Genomic DNA, 26,911 nt, shown 5'->3' with positions numbered 1-26,911 from the left:
ACATTCAGTGGCCAGAGTAACATCTGATACTTCAAATGTCTTACTTAAAGCAATGCAGCATTCAGGTCACAAGATGTCACAATGTCGGTCTAAGTACCAGTAGACTGGGCTCTTGAACCAAACATTTTTTAATGTGCCACCCAATCTGGAGCTGGTATCAGAGATTCCAGCCTAGGCAAATCCTCTCCCAATAAAGTAGGCAAATTAACCAACTGCCAAAAGGTTTGAGAGTCTTTCAGCATGCTTGCTGCCCTAAGATCGTTTTTAATCTTTCAAAACACACTCTAGCGGACTCTGAACAATCTCGCCTCAGCAAAGGTTTGTCCTTTGTCCCCACCATTTACCCTCATTTTCTAGAACTCCAGAATGAATTACTGGGATTTTTCCGATGCATACGTCTACATGCCTATTTTCTTCTGAATCCCTCACCCATTTCCACCTACAACACACCATCACATCCCCCATCAACCGTTTTCCCTTCAGCCAATATGATCCCAGGTGAAATAGTTACATTTGAAACAAGCATTTACAATGCAATGGTCTCGGCATTATTAAAGGTAGAGCTATTGGCATTGCTCCCGATTTTTTTTTTATTATAATTTTTTTAAAATCATAAATAAATGGCATTGTCATTTACATTGCCAATAGCTTAATCGATTGCGATTGCATATGCGAGACCTAATGCATTAGCACCCACACACAGAGTAAGTAGTAGAGTAGTAGAGTGAGTAGTTGATAGTGAGCAGGAGTGAGTTATTAGTAAAGAGAGTATTAGAGAGCGAGTAGTAAAAAGTGAAAGTGAGTATTATATAGTGAGAGAGTGTAGTAAAGAGTCCTAGAGACACACACATTTACATGCACAGCCACACCTTTACATATAAATAGTGTATTTTTATTTTTAGTAGTAAAGAGTGAGTAGTATAGTGACTAATTATGAGTGAGTAATGTTGAGTAGTAGAGAGTGTAGCAGAGTGCGTAGTATAGTATTACAGTAAGTACTATACATTGTAGCGGGAATTCCGTTCTCCTACAGAACTGTGCATAGAGACCTTGAACCTCGGTGAATTAGGATGGCCCAAAACTCGCCTCAGTACCCAAAATCCCCTTACCGAGCAAGCTACAGTGTCTCATTGGTCATAACAAACTCCCAATGCTTAGACAGACCAGAACATGAACTTAGATTACCTCAGGTATCGTGGAACACATGAACACTCTTTCGTTATATAATCATTGCAAACCAGACGTGGAGTAAATGAGGACACGTGCATATTTGAAATATTTATTTACTAATGCAGGGTTCTCAAACGCAGTATCTTGTACAATACTAGCAAACATTATAAGCAACAAAGTTATCAGCATAGTTATTTGTCCATAAAAGGCGAATGGTGACAGCATACTAAGATGCGGAAATGAATAGGAATTAACAACACCTAATTCTCACCCTCCCTATTTAGCATAGTATTTTATATCTATGAAGGTCTCATTTGGGTTTTAGCAGGGCGGGCCCATACCTCAAAATCTCAGTGGCAGAGGATCACATCATCTTCCACCAGCTCTCTGCATGCGAAGCACCATCAAGTGTTACACGTGTGTGCAGCACAACAATATAAAACCCGCTTAGAGCCAGATTTTGGCAGCAGCATGTGTGCATGTGTGTTATGTCTATGGAAGTGCGAAGATCAGACCTCACAACAACACTGCGCCAAAGGTAAGCCCGTCTGCGCCCGTCCGCGACCGGATCGCGCCCAGCGCCAGGACCCCTGGCCCCCGAAGAGCCCGACCGACCCGCCTGACGTACTCCGCCGCCGCCCTCATCGCACTCAACACCGGCCGACTCCCAGAATGCCATCAAGCCACACCACGACACACCCACGGACCTTTCAGCTGCCACGCCTGCAAGTTCTCCTGCATCCGGACCAGCCCCGCACCAGCACCCGACAAGTCGAACTCCAGCAGCACCCACCTCAAGTGCATCCTGCTCAACACCCGCTCCGTCCACAGACACGCCATCGAACTCTGGAACCTCCTAGACGCCACAGCCCCTGACGTTGCCTTCCTCACGGAGACCTGGATGAACGCCTCTTCAGCTCCCGACATCGCCATCGCCATCCCAGAGGGCTACAAGATCATCCGGAGGGACCGCAACGCCAACCAGATGGGAGGAGGCATCGCCATCATCCACAGGAACACCATCCGTCTCACGACCAGCACCGACAACACCCTGACCAGCGCCGAACACCTGCACTTCCAGATCCACACCAACCCGAACACCACCCTCAGAGGCACCCTGATCTACCGACCCCCTGGACCACGCACGCAATTCAGCGAGGACATCGCCGACTTCGTCAGCCCGCATGCCCTCCCCTCCGCCGACTACATCCTCCTGGGGGACCTGAACTTCCACCTGGAGAACAACAACGACCACAACACCAGCACCCTGCTCGACAACCTCGCCAACCTGGGACTCAAGCAACTGGTGTCCACCCCCACCCACCTCGCCGGACACACACTCGACGCCGTCTTCTCATCCAGCACAGACATCAACTTCAGCCACGCCACAGAGCTTCAATGGACGGACCACAGCTGCGTCCACTTCACCTTCAAGAGAACGACGACCCACCAACACCAGCAACACACCGCCCGCAGAAGCTGGAACAAGATCACAGCAGACCAGCTCGCCACCTCCCTGAGCCAACACCCTCCTGCCAGCTCAGCGAACCCCAGCCAGGCCGCCGACAACCTCACGAAGTGGATCACCACCTGCGCGGACGAGCTCGCCCCGCTGAGGACCCCGCCCAGCAGACCCGCCAGCAAGAAGGCCCCATGGTTCACCGACGAACTCAAGAGCTCCAAGAAGAACTGCCGAGCCCTCGAGAAAGTCTGGAAAAAGGACCCGACACCGGACAACAGGACCTCCTACAAACTGGCCACCCGGAAACACCACCAGCTGATCCGCGCCGCCAAGAGAACAGCATTCAAGGACCGGTTGGACAACAACGCACACAACAGCAAGGAACTCTTCAACATCGTGAAAGAGCTTTCCAACCCCAGCGCAGGAAACAACGACATCACCCCATCACAAGACCTCTGCAACTCCCTCGCCTCATACTTCCACAACAAGATCACGGACATACACAGCAGTTTCAACAACCAACCAACGCACACCACGACCGACCTGCCACCCCCCCCCCACCACCACCCTCCACGCCTGGACCCCGATCAGCACAGAAGACACCATCCGCACGATGAACTCCATCCACTCCGGATCACCAACCGACCCCTGCCCTCACCACGTCTTCAACAAGGCCGACGCTGTCATCGCACCCCACCTGCGAGACATCATCAACACATCCTTCGACACCGCCATCTTCCCCGAAAGCTGGAAACACGCCGAACTCAGCGCTCTACTCAAAAAACCAACAGCGGACCCCACCGACCTCAAGAATTACCGCCCCATCTCGCTTCTACCGTTTCCAGCCAAAGTCATCGAGAAGACCGTCAACAAGCAGATGGCCGCCTTCCTCGAGACGAACGGATCCCTCGACCCCTCACAGTCCGGCTTCCGAGCCAAACACAGCACCGAGACCGCCCTCATCGCCGCCACCGATGACATCCGAGCCCTGATGGACAAGGGAGAAACAGCGGCCCTCATCCTCCTAGACCTCTCCGCGGCATTCGACACGGTCTGCCACCGCACCCTAACACGGCGCCTCAGCAACATCGGTATCCAGGACAAGGCGCTGGAATGGATCATCTCCTTCCTCGACGGAAGAACACAGCGAGTCCGCCTACCACCGTACAAGTCAGAGGCCTCCGAAGTCATCTGCGGCGTCCCCCAAGGATCATCACTGAGCCCCACCCTCTTCAACGTCTACATGAGCCCCCTCGCGGCCATCGTACGCAAACACCACCTCAGCATCATCTCCTACGCCGACGACACCCAGCTGATCCTCTCCCTGACCAACAACCCCGCCGCCGCCAGAGCCAACCTGCACGAAGGGATGAAAGAGGTAGCCGAGTGGATGACGACCAGCCGCCTGAAACTGAACTCGGACAAGACGGAGGTCCTCATCCTGGGCTCTTCACCCTCCGCCTGGGACGACTCCTGGTGGCCTCCCGCCCTGGGCACCGCGCCCAAACCGACAGACCATGCACGAAACCTGGGCTTCATCCTGGACTCCTCCCTCTCCATGACCAGGCAAGTCAACAGCGTCTCCTCGGCGTGCTTCAACATCCTACGCATGCTACGAAAGATCTTTTGGTGGATCCCCTCAGAGACCAGGAAGACCGTCACCCAGGCCCTCGTCACCAGCCGACTGGACTACGGCAACGCCCTCTACGCCGGGACCACCGCCAAGCTCCAGAAGAGACTCCAGCGGATCCAAAACGCCTCAGCCAGACTCATCCTCGACATCCCACGATCCAGCCACATCTCCGGTCATCTGAGAGACCTTCACTGGCTCCCCATCAACAAGAGAATCACCTTCCGCCTCCTCACCCACGCACACAAAGCCCTACACGACCAAGGCCCGAGCTACCTCAACAGCCGAGTCAACTTCTACGCTCCCAAACGCCACCTCCGATCAGCCAACCACGCCCTCGCCGCCGTCCCCCGCATCCGAAGAGCGACTACAGGAGGAAGGTCCTTCTCCTACCTGGCCGCCAAGACCTGGAACTCCCTCCCGTCCGACCTGCGCCTGACCCAAGACCACCTCTCCTTCAGGAAGAAGCTGAAGACCTGGCTGTTCGAGCAGTAGCGGCACCCCCCTCCCCAGCGCCTTGAGACCCTACGGGTATGTAGCGCGCTTTATAAGTGTCACTGATTGACTGTGTCGAGTTATCCTTGGAGCCTTCAGCACTCACTGTGCAGACAGTGTACTGAGCAAACTTGATATCAGAGCAATAACATATTATTTCTCAAGTAAATCACGAAGCTCTTCTGGGTTGAAAGCTAAAACAATTATGTGTTGTGTGCAAAATGAAGCAGAAAGGAAAAATGGCGTTTAAACATTTATTAAGCTCATGCTAACTTAACACAGTATATGAGTAGTAGCGAGTAGTTGATATGGAGTATTACAGTGAGTGGAGAGTGTTATGGAGTCGTATAGTAAGTATTCGAGTGAGTATTGATAATATTTGAAAGTGAGTATTATAGAGTGACTATTTGAGTAAGTAGTGAGTATTTGTGAGTAGTAGAGAGCGTAGTAAAGGGTGTGTAGTAGAGTGTGTAATAGAGCGTTATAGTGAGTACCTTAGAGTATTTCTGTGTGTACTAAAGTGAGTAGGGAGTAGTTGATATTGAGTAGTACAGTGAGTATAGAGTATTAGATAGTTGCCGTGTAACTAGTACAGTGAGGAGTGAGAATATTAGAGGGTGAGTAGTAAAGAGAGAGTAGTAGTGTGTAGTAAGTTGTGTGTAGTAGACAGTTTTTTGTAGAGTATTAGACTGAGTACCTTACAGCATTTTTTCTCATTAGTAAATCAATTAGGCAGTATTAGAGAGTTGTAGAGTAAGTAGTACAGTCTTAGAGGGAGTAGTAGAGAGTGATTAGTATAGAGTATTTGAGAGCGAGTAGTCTAGAGTGTAATGTTTAGTATTAAGGAGTGTAAGAGTGAGTAGTAAAGAGTCTTAGAGTTACACACATTTACATGTACATATACAAATTGTGTTTTTTCTTTTAGTAGTAAAGAATGAGTAGTATATAGTGACCAATCAGTGAGTAATGTTCAGTAGTAGAGAGTGTAGCAGGGTGTGCAGTACAGTCTTATAGTAAGTACTATACATTAGATGCTATTTAGTAGAGTGCATAGTAGCGAGTAGTCGACATTGAGTATTACAGTGAGTAGAGAGTGTTATGGAGTTGTATAGTAAGTATTCAAGTTAGTAGTGATAATATTTGAGAGTAGTATAGAGTGAGTATTTGAGCGAGTATTGTGAGTTGTAGACAAACAGAGCCACACACACACACAGAGCCACACACACACACACAGACACAGACACAGACACACACACACACACAGACACAGCCACACACACAGCCACACACACATACACAGCCACAGCCACACACAGACACAGCCAGAGTACAGGGCTCTGCCCTCCCAGGGCACCTCGATGCCAAGATGCCAGGGCCTTTGCTAATCTGTGCCAGGTGGTCTGCACGCAGCGCTGAAAATGCACATCAGTGCAAGGCTGCAACATTAGAGGCGGACGAACCAACACAATAACAGGAGGAGCGGAACCGACAAATCTGTGCTAAGTAAATTATACAACACACATCAATTGAATTGCTATAAAAATGAAGGATCACAATAAAAAAAAGTCTATTGGTTTAACAAAGGGAAACTTTGACAATAATACACCACATTATAGCACTGCAAATCACTTGTTAAAAGGGATAGTTATTAAGACTGGACCATTAGTAAACTAGAGGAAAGCTAGTTGTCATGTAAACCCTGCAGTGGCCCAGATTATTACAGTGTCCTAAATACAAGGGTTCCTGGAGCAGTGATTTGCCAGGAATCACACAGTGAAAGAAAACCTTTCTAATCAGCAATGTTAATACGAAATATACACAAAATAAATGCAATTCATTCTAAATTCAACAATGACATTAGGCGTAGGTTCATTTTTATAGGCACGAGAAGATTAAATAATTTGCCCAAAATCACAGAACGTACAACCGACGCCGAGAATCGAACCTGGCTACCCAGATCTCAAGTCTGCAACTCTAGCACTAAGGTCACATGCCCACATCATGGGTTCAAGGGGGGGTGGCAGGTAAAAGCCAGATGGAAGCTCGGCTTGTAATGGGCTCGAGGTTCCATGAGGATCACGAGCAGAGCCAGGTTCAGGCTGGCGCCTGGCTAGAGCTTTCAGTGGCTTGTCCACCCCTATACCACACGCTGTGCGGTGCCGAGGATCTGCAGACTTTTTGTACTATTGACAGGGGAACCCTAACTCACTGGGAGCCTGGGTAAAGTATTCAAACAAAAACAATGGCTCCTGTGGGTAAATACTTAACAAGTTATAATAGTAGAAATGCACAATGGCAATATGGGTGATATAAAAAAAGACGAAAGGCAAGTAAGTGGTATATGCACTGGAAGAATATATTAAATACCAGCAAAAATTAGATACACATGTAAACAATTCATACATTTATATACATTTATACAATTTCAAAACAGTGTGATCGTGTCCCAAGTGAATAGATTCTCGCAAAAAAACTAAACATATTCCAACAAATCATAATGAAAAAAGTGACATGAGGTTCCTGACATAGATTTGTTTTTTGCAAAGGGAAGAAGCGACCTGTATATTAATTTCCAAATAAATGCAAAAAGTTGCCCAATTGCGGCAACTTATTTTCAAGAATGGTCCGCTTCTTTTAAAGGTTGTCGACGACGTTTCGACCTTATGAGGGTAGAAGGTCTCTTAGTCAATGTGGGGCACCTGCTCAATTCTACTGTGATTTACGTATAGTGACACCGTGAGGGAGGTGAATGAAAGCAACTTACAGAGATCCCAGCCGGGACCCCTATAATGACTGGATGTAGTGTGAATGTAGAACACAGTCTCGCTATCGTATCTCGGGCTGTGACTTGGGTTCAAAATTGCCCCCGAGCACTCAGTGGTGCTGCAGGTGAGGCAATTTGTTTTGATGGCGATGCAAACAACTTGTCTAAGGGCTCAGATAATGCTGGCTCTTAAATCTGCCGTATGGCTTCGGACAATCCCGAGGATACACCCGGCGTCCGCACAATGGCAGAGCTTGCCGAACGACTGTGCGATGTGTGTCGGATCTGCAGACAGCTCTGCCAATGAACCTCAATGTTCAGCAGCAACAACACTTTCTATTCCTGTACTGATGCCCACATGTAGCTCAGATAATGAATGCTGAATAGCGCTGATTCCTGCCACACATTCACCGATGCCCACATGTGGCTCTGCTGAAGCACCTCAATGCACACTCCTGCCACACATTTACAGATGCCCACATCTGGCTCAGATGATGCACCTCAATGCACACACTCCTGCCACACATTTACATGATGCACTGGGCCAGGGTCAGACTAATTTGCATATAGCCAAGTTCTGAGCTGGGATGGTGCAGTGAGCTAAAAAACGGTGATGGATCAAGCCCTGATCTTTGGACCGGGTAAGAGTGGTCTGCTTAATTCAGACACTGTTCATCACCACCCCCTTTTCTGAATCATTTTTGTCCACCATAAGCGTGGAAGGGTATACTCAGATGTGAGTCCCTTGCTCATTGCACCATCAGGATTCAAGCAAGCCGGGCCGAAGACAGCTGAAATGCCAGAAACCGGTCCCCGGAAGCTTGTTTCCTTCCCAGTATAAGAATTGGCTTGGTAGTTTGGTCTGCCCTGTTCCCATGATGCACTGGGCCAGGGTCAGACTAATTTGCATATAGCCAAGTTCTGAGCTGGGATGGTGCAGGGAGCTAAAAAACAGTGAAGGATCAAGCCCTGATCTTTGGACTGGGTAAGAGTGGTCTGCTTAATTCAGACACTCTGTTCATCACCACCCCCTTTTCTGAATCATTTTTGTCTACCATAAGCGTGGAAGGGTATACTCAGATGTGAGTCCCTTGCTCATTGCACCATCAGGATTCAAGCAAGCCGGGCCGAAGACAGCTGAAATGCCAGAAACCGGTCCCCGGAAGCTTGTTTCCTTCCCAGTATAAGAATTTGCTTGGTAGTTTGGTCTGCCCTTTTCCCATGATGCACTGGGCCAGGGTCAGACTAATTTGCATATATCCAAGTTCTGAGCTGGGATGGTGCAGTGAGCAAAAAAACGGTGATGGATCAAGCCCTGATCTTTGGACTGGGTAAGAGTGGTCTGCTTAATTCAGACACTCTGTTCATCACCACCCCCTTTTCTGAAACACATTTACATATGCCCACATCTAGCTCAGCTAATGCACCTCAATGATTAGTAGCAAAAACTCATGTCACATTTACAGATGCCCACATCTGGCTCAGATGACGCACCTCAATGCACACACTCCTGCCACACATTCCCCGATGCCCACATCTGGCTCAGATGATGCACCTCAATGCACACACTCCCACCACACATTTACAGATGCCCACATCTGGCTCAGATGACGCACCTAAAGGCACACACTCCCCTGCCACACATTTACAGATGCCCACATCTGGCTCAGATAATGCACCTCAATGATTAGTAGCAAAAACTCATGTCACACATTTACAGGTACCTTCGGGTGGCTCGGCTGATGCACCTCAATGCACCCATTTATGCCACACATTTACAGGTGCCCACATGTGGCTCCACTGATGCTCCTCAATCAACCCACTACTGCCACACATTTACAGGTGCCGCATGTGGCTCGGCTGATGCAACTCAGTGCACATTATCAGCCACACATTTACAGATGGCCACATCTGGCTCAGATGATGCACCTCAATGCTGAGCAGCAACAACTCCTGCCACACATTTACAGATGCCTTCGGGTGGCTCCTCTGATGCCCCTCAATCAACCCACCCCTGCCACACATTTACAGGTGCCGCATGTGGCTAAGCTGATGCAACTCAATGCACACACTTCTGCAACACATTTGCAGGTGCCCACAGGTGGCTCCTCTGATGTACCTCAATGCAGAGCAGCACCCACTCCTGTTACAGCAGTGTTTGTAAACATAGCTTTGCCAAAGTTCCCCCAATGCTGAGCTGGAACAATCGCCGTGTACGGGAGAGGGTGTCTGCAAAGAGCTCTGCCCATGTACCTCATCGTGTAACAAGCCCTCCTGCCCCTGTACTGATGCTCACTCACAGGGCTGCCAGGTACCTCAACAGTAGCCACAGTATCCCCTCTTCCAATACTGCCTCTTGCCCACAGTCCTCCCAGGGCACCGCAGGGTTCACAGGCAGGCAAGGTTGGCATCAACATGAGGGTACCGGGACCCAGACAGCTCTGTCCTGATCGCCAGCACTTGAATCTTTTTTCAGTAGCCGCACATATTAAACAGTCATTCATAAACTACTTTCATGAATGCTTGCAAAGCGCTCCGAAGCTATTAAGTCGGAGCTGTGAAAAATGAATCTAAAAAATAGGAAATTGTCCCAGAATAGCAGCACCCCTATATCAGACATCACCCCATCTGGTGACATACGACCCAAACTATTGACAACAAAAGAATAAACTTACTAATCACAAGAACCAACCTTATTGGGTCCCGGAGTATCGTGCAAATTGCCATACAGTGCTTTAAACTGTTGCAAGGGGTAGTAAGCGCTATATAAATGCAAATACAATAACAGAACATACTGTACAAAACTCATTGGATGGCTCGCAATTAAAATGGAGGTGTAGTAGACGGTAAATCCGCGTAACTCACAAAAAACTCAGCGGTATTGGCGAAAAACAGGCTGTTGTAATCGTGTGCAATAATAAACTTACAGCACTTCTTGCCCTGTTCTTTACGCCTCTGCCAATATGGTTGGGCTTCATATGCAAGTAAGCTCCTAAAACTACAACTCCCAACAGGCGCTCTGCTGGGAGATCTGCACTGCGCATGCCTTGAGCTACTGCTGTCTCGGCGGGGGCAGAGTGCACCCTTCGACGAGTAAAGATGTTGAGGTGCGGGATAGCAGCGGCCCCGGGCGCTCTCAGTGGGGTCTTCGGGGGCAAGCCGGCAGTCCCCTTCACGACCTTTGAGTGCGCGTGGAGACTCTACAGCTCGGGACAGGTGAGACCCTTCGGTGTCAAAGGTTAGGAGGAGTAGTGACAGGAGTCCTGAGGCAAGTAATGCTACGAGGTGGGGAAAGTAGGACAAGGCAGATGAGACTCGGGGTCCCTGCGCCCCACATCCCTCTTGTCTTGACCACAGGACGTGACATCCAGATGCCTCGCGGGGGTAACCTTGGGGTCCGTAAGTGCTGTTAGCCCCGGTTTCACTTGCACTGAGCCCGGCCAATGAATGCACAAGGATAACGGATGCTGGTGTGGGACATTCCCAGAGGCCGAGACACCTCCAGGGCTGGACCCAGGGACACAGAGACCCTCTGGTGGGACCCCAACAGACATCTTTCGTGTATCTTTCACCAAAGCTTGTATCCTTCGCCTGTGTAAGGGGGAGGGGCGATTCACATTTCAGCAGTGACCATTAACCCCCTCCCCGAGCAAACAATAGAGAAGGTGCTTGTGAGTCGAAAGCGCGTGCCGCAGTTAATTTTTCTCGGTAGGCGGCACCAGCTGGAGGAGAGCAGAGGAAGAGACAGCTGTTCATATCATCTGAGGAAACTGCGACGAGAGAGGAGCGTTCCACACGACCACGTTTCATCGTCCTTTTGGGATTCGGGGCGTGGTTTTAGTTCTCTCCTCTTCCCATTGGCTGGAAGGTAAAATTCCAGCTAATGGGAAGAGAAGAGAACGAAAACAAGAAAGGAGAGAAAAAACACACCCCCGAATCTGGAAGAGACGGGGCTTGAACCGAGTGACGCCCCTCTCCTCCAATGGCTGGCCAGCATTTATGAGGCCAGCCAATGGAGAAGAGGGGCGGGTTCAAGCCCCCTAACTAAAAAAATTAAATCTTCGGACCGAGCTGCGCAAGCGCACCCTACGATCCTCGACCTAAAAATGGTACTTAAAGACCTTTCATCACTTGAGAATAAAAAACGTTTTAATCCCTACATCATATCCCTGGAAGAGAAAAAAAGCTATTGAGACTTTGAAAAAGAACGAATCCCTGATTATTAAATCAGCAGATAAGGGTGGTGGAATAGTCCTGCAAGAAAGGAACTATACAAATCGGAAATTTTGCGCCAACTGTCTAATACTGACCATTACTGCAGATTGCCCACCAATCCCACCAGGGAACTGCAGAGGCTGATTCTTCAGATTACCACAGAAGCCAAATCAGGTGGTTTCCTAAATCAAAAAGAATTTCTCTTTCTGAATGTAAAGTCACCCCGCACTCTGGTGATATACACACTCCAGAAAATCCACAAAAATCTCACTAATACCACAGGTCGACCCATATTATCTGGTTGCGGGTCCATACTCTAATTACTCAGCCAATACGTGGACTACTTCATAAGGGATTTTGTACCAAAAACAGAATGCTATGTAAGAGACAGTATGGCAATGATCAACTTAGTTGTACACCACCCCTTTTGACGCAGAGTCTGACATCCCTTGTACTATGGATGTTGAATCCTTGTACACAAACATCCCGCAGGTCACGGCATTAACTGTCATCCAACAGGTATTTGACTCCAGACCTCGCCCCCACACTGTTCCCATCCTTTTCATACTCCAACTGCTTGAACTCTGCCTTACTAGGATTTTTTTCACTTTTGACAATGAATACTATCAGCAGGTTAAAGGTACATCAATGGGGGCCGTCTTTGCGCCCAACCTAGCCATACTCTTCATGGATCACCTTGAAGTGACCACAATCCTCTCTCCCAGAAACCCATTTTTTTCTGGTGTCTCACTTTGGCGCTGGTACATCTATGACATTTTTTTGATTTGGCATGAGAGCGAAGATACACTCAATCAATTTCTACACTGGCTAAATACCAACTGTTTAGGACTCAACTTCACCTTGGCCCCTGACAAATCCTAAATACTCTTCCTTGATCTAACCATTTACCACTCAAACAGTGAATTACTCACGAGGGTATATAGGAAAACCAGAGCGAAACATTACTTCGCTACGAAGGTAATCACCTGCGTGCACTACATGACTCCCTACCATACTCCCAATTTTTGCGGATCTGGCCCAAATTGTTTTCTTAAAGAGGATTACTTTCATGAGGCCTCAACTTTGTCTACCAAGCTACGAGCGTGTGGCTACCCTAAACGACTTGTGCGCAATGCCCTTAAAAGAGCATGGTATTGCCCTAGGGACATTCTCTTATCCCCAAAACCCAACACCAACACAAACCGCATGGTGTGTGTTACCACATTCTCACCAGTTTCTAACACTATTCGCAAATCTATTCTAAAACACTGGACTATCTTAAATGCTGGCAGCAGGAGTATTGAACGCCCATTTCTGCATTCCGTAAAAGACGCAATATAAAAGACCATCTAGTGAGAGCAGCTCTTCCCAACCCCAAACCTGCTTTAACTCTCGATGCACACTGGGCTTGGAACCATTGACCAGGCATGCCAAATGTGGCAATTGTAATGTTTGTGATTTTACCATTGAAGGAAAGTAATTCACCTTTAACAATGTTGTAATTAAGTCAAAACCGTTCTCAAATTGCAATACATGTAATGTAATTTATTTGATCCAATGTCCTTGCTCAAAGATTCACATTGGCTAGACAAAGCAGAAAGTGAAGACACGGATTGGCCAACACCGCAGCAGAATCTGCTGCAATACCCAGAATGTTCCCCTTGTAGAACATTTTGCTACTGTAGGCCACAGTGAAGAGGACATTAAATGGACTGTAATCAGTGTGGTGAAACTACCACCGAGAGGTGCGGACATTGCACAACTTTTAAACAAAGAGGAACTTAAATAGATTCTCCGCACTGGAAGTATCAAGAACGGACTGAACAGAAATTAAGATTTGACCACTCTACTTTAAGAGTCCCTTGTTAAACTGTTTTATGCCCCCTCTTGTCTCCAGAACTGTTTTGTACTCTCCTCTTCTCACAGTTAACATTCTGCATACACTAAGAAGCCCATTGCTTCCAATGACCCCTTTTGGTTGTCAAATATTTCCCAAAACGGTATTCTACTGAATTGGTTGTTGCTTATTATCATATTATAGCCGTTCTGTGGCCACTCCTTAGGTTTCGCCTGCCGAAAGCTGCGCAAACTTTTGTTTTGCAGTATGGACAAAAGTCCCACCTCTGTTTCCCATTGGCTAGCTCCATAAATGGAGGCTAGCCATTGGAAAACAGAGGCGTCCGTCATTCTTGGAGGCGACTCGTGGGCGTTTCTGAGAATTTTTCTCATCCGGCCCCTTTTGTCACATCAGTGCGGCGGTGGGCAGGGTTTATTTTTTTGGTCGTCAACGTTTGTTTGGGTCATTTTGCGGCCGACCGCCACTGGAAGTCCAGGTGAGTGCCTTTCTTGCCGTTTGCTGTTCCCGCCCCCCTCCCGCTGTCCGGGCCTTTCCCGCCCCCCCCTCCCGCTGTCCGTGTCTTTCCCGCCCCACCTCCTGCTGTCCGTTCCCGCCCCCCCCGCTGTCCGTGTGCCCGTGCTTCTTGTTTTTATTTTGCAAATGGGGTGATGGTTTTCAGATATGACTATTTCGTTAGTTCCCGGTAAAGTCTTGCGATAAAGCTTCCACTTTCACCATGAACACGGTTTCCTCTTTTGGTGTCTTTTTCACGAAATCTTTTGTATGGCAGAAAGTTCCAGTATTTTCAGCGATTGGTGCCAAGGCCATCGTTGCACAAATTATGTTGATATATACACAATGGGGGTCTACTAGACGCAGGTTTTTTTTTGCCCTTTCATTCTAGTTAAAGAGAAAGCAGATGTGGAAAGACTACATTTCCCAAGATGCTGTAGGCGGTGTCAGTTGGCTAGGCAGGGGTGTGAGGAGGTGAACCGTGTATGTGAGAGCGAGGCTGGCAATCCCAGAATCCCCGGCGGGAGGGCGGTGGTAACCGGGCTGTGGCTGGTGACGGGAGGGGGATGCTGTAAAATGGCAGAGCTGCAGATGCTGCTGGAGGAGGAGATCCCTGCCGGCAAGCGGGCGCTCATCGAGAGCCATCAAAATCGGACACGGGTGGCTGACTACTGCGAAAACAACTACGTGCAGGTAAGAGCCGGGGCGGCCGGGGAATGTGGGCGCGGCAGCCATTGCTGACCAAGGAGGAAGCACTACAGGAAGTTCAGACTATTCAGGGCAGGGGCAATATAACGCATCCCATTTTCCCCGTAGAGGAATATCCACATTCTCCCTTATGGATTCTCGCCGGAATGATGAGCCTGCCCTAGTAGTACTAAAGGGAGAGTGCAGAAACACTGTTAGGGAGTGTACATTGTAAACAAGGAAGAGAGAGGTCATGTACACAAGCAGACAGGCTTAACGAGGGAAGTAATAAACAGCTAGAACCGGAAACCGGCACCAGGGACCCATAGCAGCCACTAGCAGACTTACTGACCATGTGTATCAAGCGATGGCTAGTTCGAGGCTGGTCGTATGCTTTAATAGACAAGGTTAAATGTACATCTCGGGACATGGAGGGTCATTTTATACACCAAGCGAAATAGGAAGGGTTCGGGTGCATCCATAAACGGGGACATTGAAGGCGGATGAGGAGGTATGCTGCACACGTCTACAGATAGGCGTGGGTCGTTCCTCCGTGAGACAGGCATGAATCAGATCCAGATATAGGCATTTAACGCCATCATGTACGCTCAGAGAATGACAGAGGCTGGAGCCACACACCTTGAAATAGTAAAGTGACAGTCACAGTCCTTTATAACATGAGACGAGAAAGATGTGAAGCCTTGCATATAAAGTTTGGCAAGGTGTGGGTTTGTGTACCCCAAATAACGGGTAAGGGGTAAAGTCGCATAGAGTGTGTCAAAGCCAGACTTTGGGAAGATGGTTAATTTTGAGATTGGCAATATTTGTGTACTGTGAGAGAGACTGATTTGGAGCGGGGGTAGGGGGGGGGGGCGGGGCGTGTCATGCAGCTCAGAGATTTGGGTCTGGAAGGCCCAGAGACGGGTGATAATGTACTTCCACAGATGAGCGGAGTTATGCAATCCTAGAGATAGACAGAACTGTCTCTGTACCCAGTGACGCTTGAGGTCCAGTTTGCGCATAATACAAAAATCGTCAGGTTGGGTGTGTCATTATTTGACTGATTGATTTTTTGTTGAGCGCTCCTAGATTTAGGTACACGGTCTCAAAATACCGTAACGCAGACTGTCAAGAGTGCTGGGGAATATTTTATGGCCTGTGAACGTGGCAAGCCAAAATGATGGAAGGCTTTGCTTTGTACAAGGTTGCACAGGTGTCACCGGACACTGATGCTTGCAAATGGGCATTGCTTTCTCTCTGTCATGCTATAGAGATTTGCAGGGTTCTGTGTGTGAGGGAATCAGATTCCTCTTTTTGCAGTTTGCCTTTAGAGCCTCTACCAATGTGCATCCACATCGCCTCTCACTTGCCTGATCTGCATTCACAAAGACTTTGGCCTACAGTCTGGTCCCAATAAACTCCTGTGCCTGAGCTGGTTGAAACATTATCAGGAGTGCTTCATCGTGCTGTAGCCCTGGCATGATCTGATCATGAGGTGCTTTGATTTGTGGCGCGTCCTAAAAGAAATGCAGATGCCAGAGAGCTAAGGTTAGTTCTGGGTATCTCAGGGGGTATGCACTTGGCAGCGTAGCCAGTACTTTGATTCAGGTTCCCTCAGGTCCACAGACCTAGCTGTATTTTACAGTTGAGGCAATACGGAGTTCCAGGGAAAGAGTAAGCCTGACTGATCCTACCACACTAGAAACCAAATCTGGGTAGCGACTCTTGCTGGAAGCACTGCTGAACCTAGACCCTCTCAGTACCGCAGTCCTGTCCTAAGTGACTTTTTTCTCTGATCTGCTTTGTTTTTGCATTCATCCGCTTAACAGTACTCAAGTTCGTTTAAGGTGTGACTCCTGTCTTAGATCTAAATCAGGGTGTGTGAAGAGCTCCTCCTTTTCACTGCTGTAAAAGTTAACTGGAGAGTGTGGTAAAATCACTTCATTTTCTTATACTACTGGCTGTTGCCTGGCGATGAGGGCTCTGTGTCTCAGAATTGGTAGTTGATTTTTTAACTTTTGCACACCCAAAGTAGGATAGTTATCAGTGTCTTTGCACCAGTATCTGGTGCTTCACCTGGACTTTGAGAAGTCCTCGCTTCTCAACTGGAAGAGATTATTGTCAGCGACTGGTCCTTCTTTGCCGGTAGCTTTCCACGTTTGGCACTGGAGAATATGTGCTGCTGTGACCAACCAGGAGAAGGTCAGTGGGGAGGAAAGACCAGCAGGGAAAGGAGGTGATAGCCAGGAAGAGCTGCACTGGGCCCTGCTGACTGCCTCCGGGTGTGTGTGTGTGTGTGTGTGGCTGGCTCTGGGTGTGTGTGTGTGGTAGTAATTGCTGTCTGCTGAGCTCGTCCGTAGGGTACAATAGGTCTCACATTTGCAAGAGATTAAGCTAATGGCAATGTAAATGACAATGCCATTTATTTATCTGTTTTCAAAACCAACACATAAATACAAATTTTGTCATTTACAATGCCAATAGCTCAAACTTTTCCAAAGGCGAAGCCATTGCATTGTAAATGCTTGTTTTTACTTTCTTTTCCATCTTCTTTTCCCTTGTTGCGCAAGTATCTCTGGAGTAGGCTTTCTCCTATCTCACTTGCATCCATCCCCTTCACCCAACATGGCTGCCATCACGCTACGTAGCTAGCACACACATCACATTGGCACCGCTATTTAGTAAGCGCCTTCCAAGGCGTCGGCGTCCTGCATCCCAGTCACCAACTTCCATGATCCTTTCTACGGTAAGCACATGATGACGCCCCCCGATGGCACTTCAGGTTCACTTCAACCTTAACCTTCTTCCCTCCCACAGGTCTCTCCATGCACCGGTACCGAAGACTACAGTCCCTGCTTCACCATTCCTTGCAGGTAAGCGTGTCGCTATATTCTCTTGTTTCCCGTCACTCCCTGCAACCAGCACTTCCCTAATCCCTCTGTCTCCCTTCCCAGCTTCAATCGAGGAAACCGCGGTGTGCATTGGCAACTCGCCCCTCTCCACCCATTCCAGCTGCCCAATTCAGGTAAGCGACCCCCTTGCTGAGTTTGCAGGCATCTTTTCACGCCCACCGCCATGATCTGATTCAGTGCTCGTTACACTCCCCCAGGACCTTCCTTGAGCTACTGTAGGCTCAACCCCAGTAACCCGCGGAATTACGCCATCCTGATTCCGCCAGTGCCTCACAAATAGGTAAGTGCCGGCCCAATTCTCCCATCCTTGCGCCACCAATGTATCTGACATCAGCATTGGCTACACCAACCCCGGGGTAGCATTACAGGTACGAACCATCATGCGCACTCCTGTTTTCAGCCACCGTCCGCCGCCGATCACCTTTCCTCTTCTATTCACATTTTTTAATGATTATGTTGCATGCTCATATTATCACTCTATCCACGCACTACTACACCGCAATGCCATTTTCTTAAATTCATCGCATCAAACCCCACGTCAATTTTTGGATTCCCAAATGGGCCTGTTAACATTTCTACCTTGTTAGTTCATTGTACACCTACTTGATTGTTTGCCACAACACACCGGTATGTGCACAAGTGCGTAATAGGATTGCACATCTCTTATCTATTCATATCTAAAATTTCTTTTCCTTGCCTCTTTTTTCTTAAATGTTTTACAGGCACCAATTTTTCAGGCTTGTATTAGACCGTCCTGATGATGATCCTAGTATCATGTTAAAGGATCAAAACGTCATCGACTTGCTAAAACAGCTCGCACATTAATCTATTTTGATAAAACAAGTGCAACGGCTGTCGTCTCTAAGCTTGTTCTAACTATTTGCATTTTACACAAGCTGTTCTTGTCTTGCCTGAATGTTTTTGTTTAAATCTACATGTTTTGTGATTGTGTAGGACGCAGGACTGTGTCCCACTTTATTGTTGCGAGTTTATTTTTTTGCTTTGATCATTTAATAAATTCACTATCCGGCTGGACAGTAGCAATAAAGCACTGATTCTAGTCTATATTAATCACATCTCTATCCGGCTTCTTTATACGGACCACCGTTTACTTAGAATACTAAGATCGTCCGGGGCATTCTTTCTTATTTCTACCTGCATGAGGAAATAGCTTCCTTATAAGAAGGTCTCTCAAAGGGATAAGTAACCCCTTTGAGTGGACTTTATTAATATCCCGACTACAGGAATTAGCCAGTAGGAAGCAAGGAAAATTTCAACTGTAACGCTTGATAGGTTTCCTTCTCTTCAATACTCTCACACCACTAGTCACCCACAACTACAGCCTGCAGGATTTATCTATAGGGCTTTACCTACCATGGTTTACTAACCCTAACTTTGTGTCATGCTCTACTTCCTTAACACCTGAAGTGCAACATCCAAGGTACTAACTCACAGCTACCCATGGCACAGGCTATAAATTGAGACACTGGAAAAAATGTGATTATGTAGCAGTGGCAGTTTCTGCCTAAATACTAATTCACAGCACTCGCTACATAATCAAATGTCTGCTGCAAAATTTGCAAATATTAGAAAATAATTTTCTAACCAAAATGGATCGAAAACATTATGAACAAGGTGCAATGCCACGCCAAACGTTTTGCAAAGTTAACCAATCACCTTTTAGCTACTGGGTGCTGTAATTAGACATTAAAAGGCGTGAAAATTTAGCTCGGCTAGCATAAAATATTGTTAAAAATTTGTGACATGGATAACTTGGCCGCCCATCTGCACAGATTTGCACAGATTTGAAACTGACATCTCCCATTGGAAGCCGCTCCTGCTATTCCTGCTGGGTAGAGATGCGCTGTTCAAGATGATCGCTCTTCCCAAATTCACATACATTTTGCAACCTCCCGATTCTGTGCCGGTGGTGTTCTTTCGGAAAATCAATGACCATGTGAGGGCACTGCTTTGGCTGAATGGGCTGCTACATATGGCTCTCCGCACCCTCCAGAGAACCACATATGATGGGGAAATAGCCCTAGCAAATGTTCGCAGGTATAATGTAGTCGCTCAAGTTAGTATTGTGTAGGAGTGGGCATTTGCGGTATTAGAAGACCGAGCTTACTCGCACAATCGCAAAGCTCTAGACGCCCTGGGCTATCTCCATGTGCTTTATGGCGACTGAAGTGGTGGATTCGGCTTGGTGTTCCCTACTGAGGGAAATCAAGTGAGATAACAGAATGCCCCCCCCCCAAAAAAAAAACTCCTTTAGTGGTAGGTACAAGGCTAGGGGGAAGAATGATCTCTGCAGGGTTTTAGGAAGTGGGACAGTATTGTCCTCTCCACACTGGGTGATGTGTGGAACGCCAACAGTATGGTCCCGTTTGCCAACCTCAGAGAGAAATATGAGATAGCACCCTTGCAGCTCTTCAAATAACAGCTGAGGTTCGCCCTGAAAGCGTAAATAGCCCCTTGAGAGACAGATATTAGACAGCCATATGAAGGCCGAAACAAGGTCCCTCATCTATAGATAACTTCCCCTGTGTCTTGTTAATAAGTTAACACATTTAAGGGAAAGTGAACACATTTAAGGAAAAAATGGCAGGTGGATGTAAAGGAGTTGGATGATGATGATGATTGGCAGGAGGGACTACAGTTTCCCAGAGAGTTGGCTGTGCCAGTAAGGTTTCACCTGATTCAATTTAAGATTCTCAAAAGAATATACTATAATAGGATACTCCTGTGCGAGTGAGGCAGAGTTGTGGATGACACATGCTTGGGAGCGTGTGGCCAGCGGGGATCCTTTTTGCATATATTGTGGTGGGATAGCCCCAAAAACCACACATTCAGAGAGGGGATGCGAACTTGTCTTGAAGAAGCCATTGGACTGCCCATAGAGCGTCAGGCCTCATTGAGATTGCCAAGGGTGTTGGGAGCCAGAGGTTCGGTCATTTGGAATGGACTCCTTAATGCATGATGCCCTTGTACGAGACTGTAACCTTGCCCGAATAGGAGGGCCTGTATCCGTGGTCAGGGTTGAGAGGAGGGGCCAGATCATGCATCCCTGCTTTGTTTTGTTTTTGTCAAAATTGACTTGCGTATGGTTTATATAGACTGTTAGAACTGGGGGTCTCTAGTTGTTGTACAAAGCTTTATTTCGATATGAAATATCTTAAAAAGCACATTTAAAGTTAAAATCACAATTCATTTGAGGCATACATTAAGAAGAGCACTTAAACAAAAATACAACAGTAATAAAAATCTATTAAACCATTTACAGCTTTGGACAAGGTTAAAAAGTGGTTGCCTTATAGAATTAACGTAAGTCTTTCTGTCTGATCACCCACGCCCAACAAAGGAATTTGGCCACCCCACAAGCTAGGGTGGTGTTAGGATCTGTCTACAAAATTCTAAGGGCGAAAGAGTGATTATTGGTCTCAAGCTGACGGCAGACAGGTTTTAACCATTTCGACCTAGGTTTGTTATAAGCGCAACATACAAAGAAAAAGTGTGGGATAGTTTCGGGTACATAGGTACAAAACGGACAATTAACAGGTGTTTGGTTGGGTGGTTTCCACTTGCATGTATGTTCACGAACCGGAAGAGTTCCCAGTCTGAACTGAATGAAAAGTGCCCTATCTCTGGGTTTCCTAATGAAGTCCAGATAGGGTTCAAGACTATATACTGTCTTGTGTAAGCGGAACTCGTCTGTCAACCTGCCCAAGTTGGTATCTCTGGAATCTTGGGCATCAACCCATGTCCAATACGCTCTTTTAATTTCCGTTTTTGACACCAATAGGCCTGACTCCCATACAATATTAAAACCAATAGCCAATAAAACCTTTTTTACCCTAGCAAGCCATACGATTTTGTGGGACCCCTGCTTGTTCATGACTTCTCTTAGGCCATCTGCATAGCTAGATAGCTCGGTGTGCGCCACAAACGGGCCCAATAGAGAAGCGGGCGCAGTGTGATTAGGTCTTTGATAGAACGGCGACCCATATCACAGTGGAGTGGCTTAGTTGGAGTACCCCTAGGTAATGAGATGAGCTCTCTAAAAAACGTATCAATATGTGTTGCCATTTCAATTGATCGGATATCTTTATCCCTAGATAGTCAAAACAATTTGCACGCTCTAGGGGGACCTCGTCAAGTGTAAGCGTAGATTTAGCTTTCCTGCTAAGGTTAAAATAAAGGAGCTTGGTTTTAGTTGTGTTATTTACCAAGCCCCTCAAACTGCAAAATAGACAAAAACGATCTAAAAGCTTCTGGAGCCCCACTGGTGTTTTTGATACCAGTAACGTGTCGTCTGCAAAAAGCATGGCAGGGACTTTGACTCCAGCCAAGGTAGGGGCATCAGCGTCGATTTCAGATAAAAATGAGACAACCCCATTAACAAACCACGAAAAGAGGGTCGGTGCCAGGACACATCCCTGGCGGACACCTCTATTTACCGGGATTTTATCGGTCTTCTGCTCCTGTGTACCCCACCAAATACATGCATAATTTCCATCGTGCATACGGGCCAACAAATTCAAGATGGGCAAGGGAAACCCCATCTCCCGCAAAACAGACCACAAGCGCTCTCGGGGAACCAAGTCAAACGCGGTCTTTAAATCAATAAAGGCTAAATACAGACCGACCTTGCCAATGGTTACTATCCTCCAGTGTAACAAAACCAGCCTGAATGCCTGGTCGACAGTGCTTGTGCACGCCCTGAAGCCTGCCTGGAATTGGGAGATGATGTCGTTCTCTTCCGCCCACCAAAGGATCCTCTCCAGAAGAACCCTGCCAACCACCTTCTGACCAGCATCAATAAGGCTGATTGGACGATAGTTGGCAGGGTCGCTCCTTGATCCCTTCTTGTAAATGGGAATCACTTCAGCCCCTTTCCAAGAGCTCGGAACCAGAGAACCCTGGAGAAGGGCATTGATCAAAAGGGAGAAATACTTGGCCCATTGCTCAATGTTCGCACGGAATAGATCGCCTGGAATGCCATCCTGGCCCGGTGCCTTCCCAGATACAATTTTATTGATGGCAACCTCAACTTCTTTTTGCCCTGAAGGGTCAACGGAGGGAGAGGTAGTTGTCATAGGAAATGGGTCGTGTTTGAGTGACCCACTTTTACCTGTTACCTCAGCCCCTTCATACAGACTCCTAAAGTGGTCAAACCATTCCCGATAGGTGATATGGTTGGGTACTGGATCAATGTCGCCGCCATTTGAACTTCTAATCTGAGCCCAAAACAGCTCACCATTCTTGGACTGGCTAGCCGACTTCAGCTCATCCCAATGAGTGTCCTCCCAAGCCCGCTTTGCCTCCAATAATAATATATTGGAGTCGAACTAAGCGAACCTCAACAACATCGCAAGTTTTAATGGCAAATATTAATTTAGATTTTGCCTCCCTGCAGTCCTGATTATACCATTTGGAGGCAGGCTTCCTACTCCTAGGCAGGCTTGGAACCCGAGTACCAAGGAGGAGAGCGCCCATCATATCAATTGTTTCATCATAAATTACTTCCGCCTGACAGGCTCCCAACTCGTTCATGCAAAATGCAGAAAGCTTGACAGTCTGTTTTCTAACGATCTTCCCCAGGGCACTAGTTTTTTGTTCATCGAGGATAAATTTTTGCCATTTAATAAATCTTCTACAGTTAGAAGGTATAATTTCCCTGGTCAGCATCCTCGGTCTGCTACTATACTGAGATTCTACGTTAAGCAACCTAATACGTTCATGGTAGTTTGGGTTTCACTTTTAATGTTACTAACATATCCACTTAATTGTTACACGCCTTGTTACATGCTTATACCACAGTACATGGAGCTAATTTGTTGCTAAAGTTGACGCCCTTATCCCGATGTCATATTTTATCCATGTTGCCAAAGGAATCCCCTCTGTGTCACAAGAGTCTAATTTACCTAAACACCCTGCTCACTCACACACTGCGCACTCACACACTGTGCCCTCACACTACTTTAAGCCACACACACACTGCGCCCTCACACTACTTTAAGCCACACACACACTGCGCCCTCACACTACTTTAAGCCACACACACACTGCGCCCTCACACTACTTTAGGCCACTCACACTGTGCCCTCACACTACTTTAGGCCACACACACTGCACCCTCATGCACACTGCACCCTCACGCACACTGCACCCTCACGCACTCAGTGCCACATAATTACACTGCACTCAATGCAACATACACTCCAAATACCACTCAGTGCCACATAATTACATGCCACATAATTACACTATCGCCCTCACTCCATCTATCTATCGCCCTGCCTCTAGCCATCTATCGCCCTGCCTCTAGCCATCTATCGCCCTGCCTCTAGCCATCTATCGCCCTGCCTCTAGCCATCTATCGCCCTGCCTCTAGCCATCTATCGCCCTGCCTCTAGCCATCTATCGCCCTGCCTCTAGCCATCTATCGCCCTCCCTCTAGCCATCTATCGCCCTCCCTCTAGCCATCTATCGCCCTCCCTCTAGCCATCTATCGCCCTCCCTCTATCTATCGCATCACCACAGCATCACTCAGCACCACCACAGCATCACTCAGGGGCACCACAGCATCACTATGTGCTACCACAGCATCACTGAACGCCACAGCATCACTCGTCACCACCACAACATCACTCAGCGCCACCACAGCATCAAGCTGTGAAACCATTCAACAACAACTGGTTCAAATATGTTCTCTCAATGTTTCAAGCTTTATTAGAAATGTCACAAAAAGATGTTAATATTTCACTTCTGTTTTTGGATTTTCGTCACAATAAAATACACTGAACATAATCTTCACAAAAGTTATTTACAAAAGTTTAAGCTATTGCCATTATAAATTACAATAACTTTTATTTAAGTATTAATTATTACAAAAATGTAAAAACCATTGTTATTTGTAATATCAATACATCTAAGTCACGTAAATACAACACATATTGCATTATAAATGCTATAGGTGTCACATTTGCGAAAGTTATAACTATTGGCATTGTAAATGACAGATATTAATTTTGCTATTTTCAAAAGCAACACAAATAAAAAATGTGTAATTTACAATACCAATAGCTCAAACTTTACTAATGCGAGACCTATTGCATTGCAAATGCTTGTTTACTTTGTTCAGCCCCTGTATATAAGAGCGATGCATGCACTCTAAGGGTGTCAGATGTGTTGGTCTGTCACGGTATTTGCACGAAATTTAAATAGTACTATTTTGATTCATTTCTTTTATAGCGCTACTTATCCCAATGCAGAGTGGTGTCAGAGTGCTTTACATCACACATACATGTACAGTGACAATAAAGATCTATCATCTGCAGGTTATGATGTGCTCAGCCCCCCCCCGTTGTTTGTGTCAGCCCGGGCTGAGACAGCTTCGCAGGCAGGCGACGTCTAATTGCAGCCACACCCAAGTACTTCACGGGTCTTTAAAAGACTGTGTACTTGTAAATGAGGCTTTTGTTGTGTTTTCATCCCTTTTTACGGCCGCTCTGGTTACGGCTGGAAGAATTAGCCCCCCCAAATCTTTTTCAGCCCCCCCCGAAATTTGGCTTTAGTTGCCCGCCTGTCAACTGTCCATGCTTCTTTGATTCTAAACTAGGACTAGACAAAACACAGATCTCTGCAGCAAACGGGTCAACCTTCAGCATTTTCTTACTATTATTATTCACTGAGATTTACTGTGCACACAAAGATCTCTGGAGCAGATGCCTTAACACCACCAGAACATTTTAAATTTAAGATTTTGCAACCAGTTAAGCATAACAGATTTACAGCCATGTTTCTCCTTGTTGCCAATTTCTTTGTGGCAGAGTTTTAAAAAATATACATATATATGTTGAGGCTCAAATTTTGCATTAGGGTTGCGTCATTTTTTTGACACAACCCCAACACAGAATTTGATTTGCTAAATATTGTAATGCGCTCCAAATTTCTCACGAAAGACCTTCTAAAAACGTGTGAGGGCTACAGTTCTGATGTCGCTTCCTGTGATGCTACATGCGAATTACCGAGCCATGATGTCAGCTGCCAACTGCCAAACGTGGATAGTGCCCCTTTCAGTTTTTGGGGGACTTGTGGCCTGGTGTTAAAGAATGATTGAACTGTATTAATTGTGGCATGTTGTGGTCTCCGAATCGGGCATGTGTGATGTTCTACCCTTACCTCTCTTATTCTTGGTGCCGTGCTTCTTGGCGCTCTGTAGCTCTTGCTCAATCTTCTTCTCCAGAAACTCTTGTTTCTTGCTCAGCATCTCCTCTGTATCCCGCAGGCGCTGGATGGCTTCTTGTGGGGTAGGGCCTTTGCCCGACTTCCCAGCCGTACCAAAGAGCTTTCCGAACACAGACATGGTAAGGCTTGAACAGGGAGGAGAGGCTCCGTATGTGCGGAATATATCTGGTACACTAAGAAGAAACCACGTTAGTAACACCGGACCGCTCCCCGTGAAACCTCCTGGTTCGGACCCACCACCTCTCTCAGCTGTGTACCCCTTCCTGAAACATCTCTTTCAGTCCCGAATTTCCTCTTCCTGAAAGGCTCCTCCACCAAGATTGCCCGGTCCCAGGTTCCGGGGCCGCCTATTGCCCCTCCTCTAGCTTCTGTCTCCACCACAACCAAAAGATGCAATTCTCGTACAGGTCTCTGACGTCTAAGGAGCGCCAGGCATATAAACCGAAGAACTGACTTCGCAGCTTGCCGTCACTGCTAAAGGCTTCGGTAATCTGCGCATGCCCGTAGCTGACCCTAAACAGCCAAGCAGAACATATTCGTTTCTCCAGTCCATAGAAAGATTGACAGGAAACATTGCCTGATCTTAAAATGGCCACCGCTCAATTTATACGAACGTGTCTCGAGCCATCGTAACAAAATTAGGACAGCACAGCAAATTTGATGATGTACTTTTTTTTTTTTAAATAGTGGCGCTTGGTGCCACAATATTTGTTGGTGCCCGGCCTCAACTCGCCTTCTGTAATGCAACTGCATAACTGCATGGACATCGATTATCTCCGGTGCACAGAAGGTTACGCATAGACCGCTGCACATTCTTCTCAATGTTCCAAGTGTACATCTAAGATGGCCGTCTGATGCCGTGACGCATAGCGAGCATGCGCTACGACGACATTTGTTTTGCTAGCGTGGTCCCTGTACTTCCTGCTTGCATTCTGAGAAAACAGTCAGTGGATTACATGAAAATACCCCAACAAGC

At 47.1% G+C, this 26,911-nt stretch overlaps 1 protein-coding gene across 1 annotated transcript in view; it reads right to left on the bottom strand.

Moving 5' to 3' along the window:
- The window catches only part of CHMP4B (charged multivesicular body protein 4B), a 275,190-nt gene extending 248,750 nt beyond the window's left edge, over positions 1–26,440 (bottom strand). The window contains exon 1 of the mRNA XM_086932384.1: positions 25,870–26,440. Coding sequence (XP_086788510.1) covers positions 25,870–26,053 — 184 coding nt within the window. The 5' untranslated portion in view covers positions 26,054–26,440. The remainder of the gene's footprint in view (positions 1–25,869) is intronic.
- Positions 26,441–26,911: the final 471 nt, after the last annotated feature.

Source organism: Lissotriton vulgaris, chromosome 7 (assembly GCF_964263255.1).
Source record: "Lissotriton vulgaris chromosome 7, aLisVul1.2, whole genome shotgun sequence".
NCBI lineage: Eukaryota > Metazoa > Chordata > Amphibia > Caudata > Salamandridae > Lissotriton > Lissotriton vulgaris.
The sequence above is the reverse complement of the archived record's forward strand: the minus strand, read 5'-3'. Positions and strand labels throughout refer to the sequence as shown.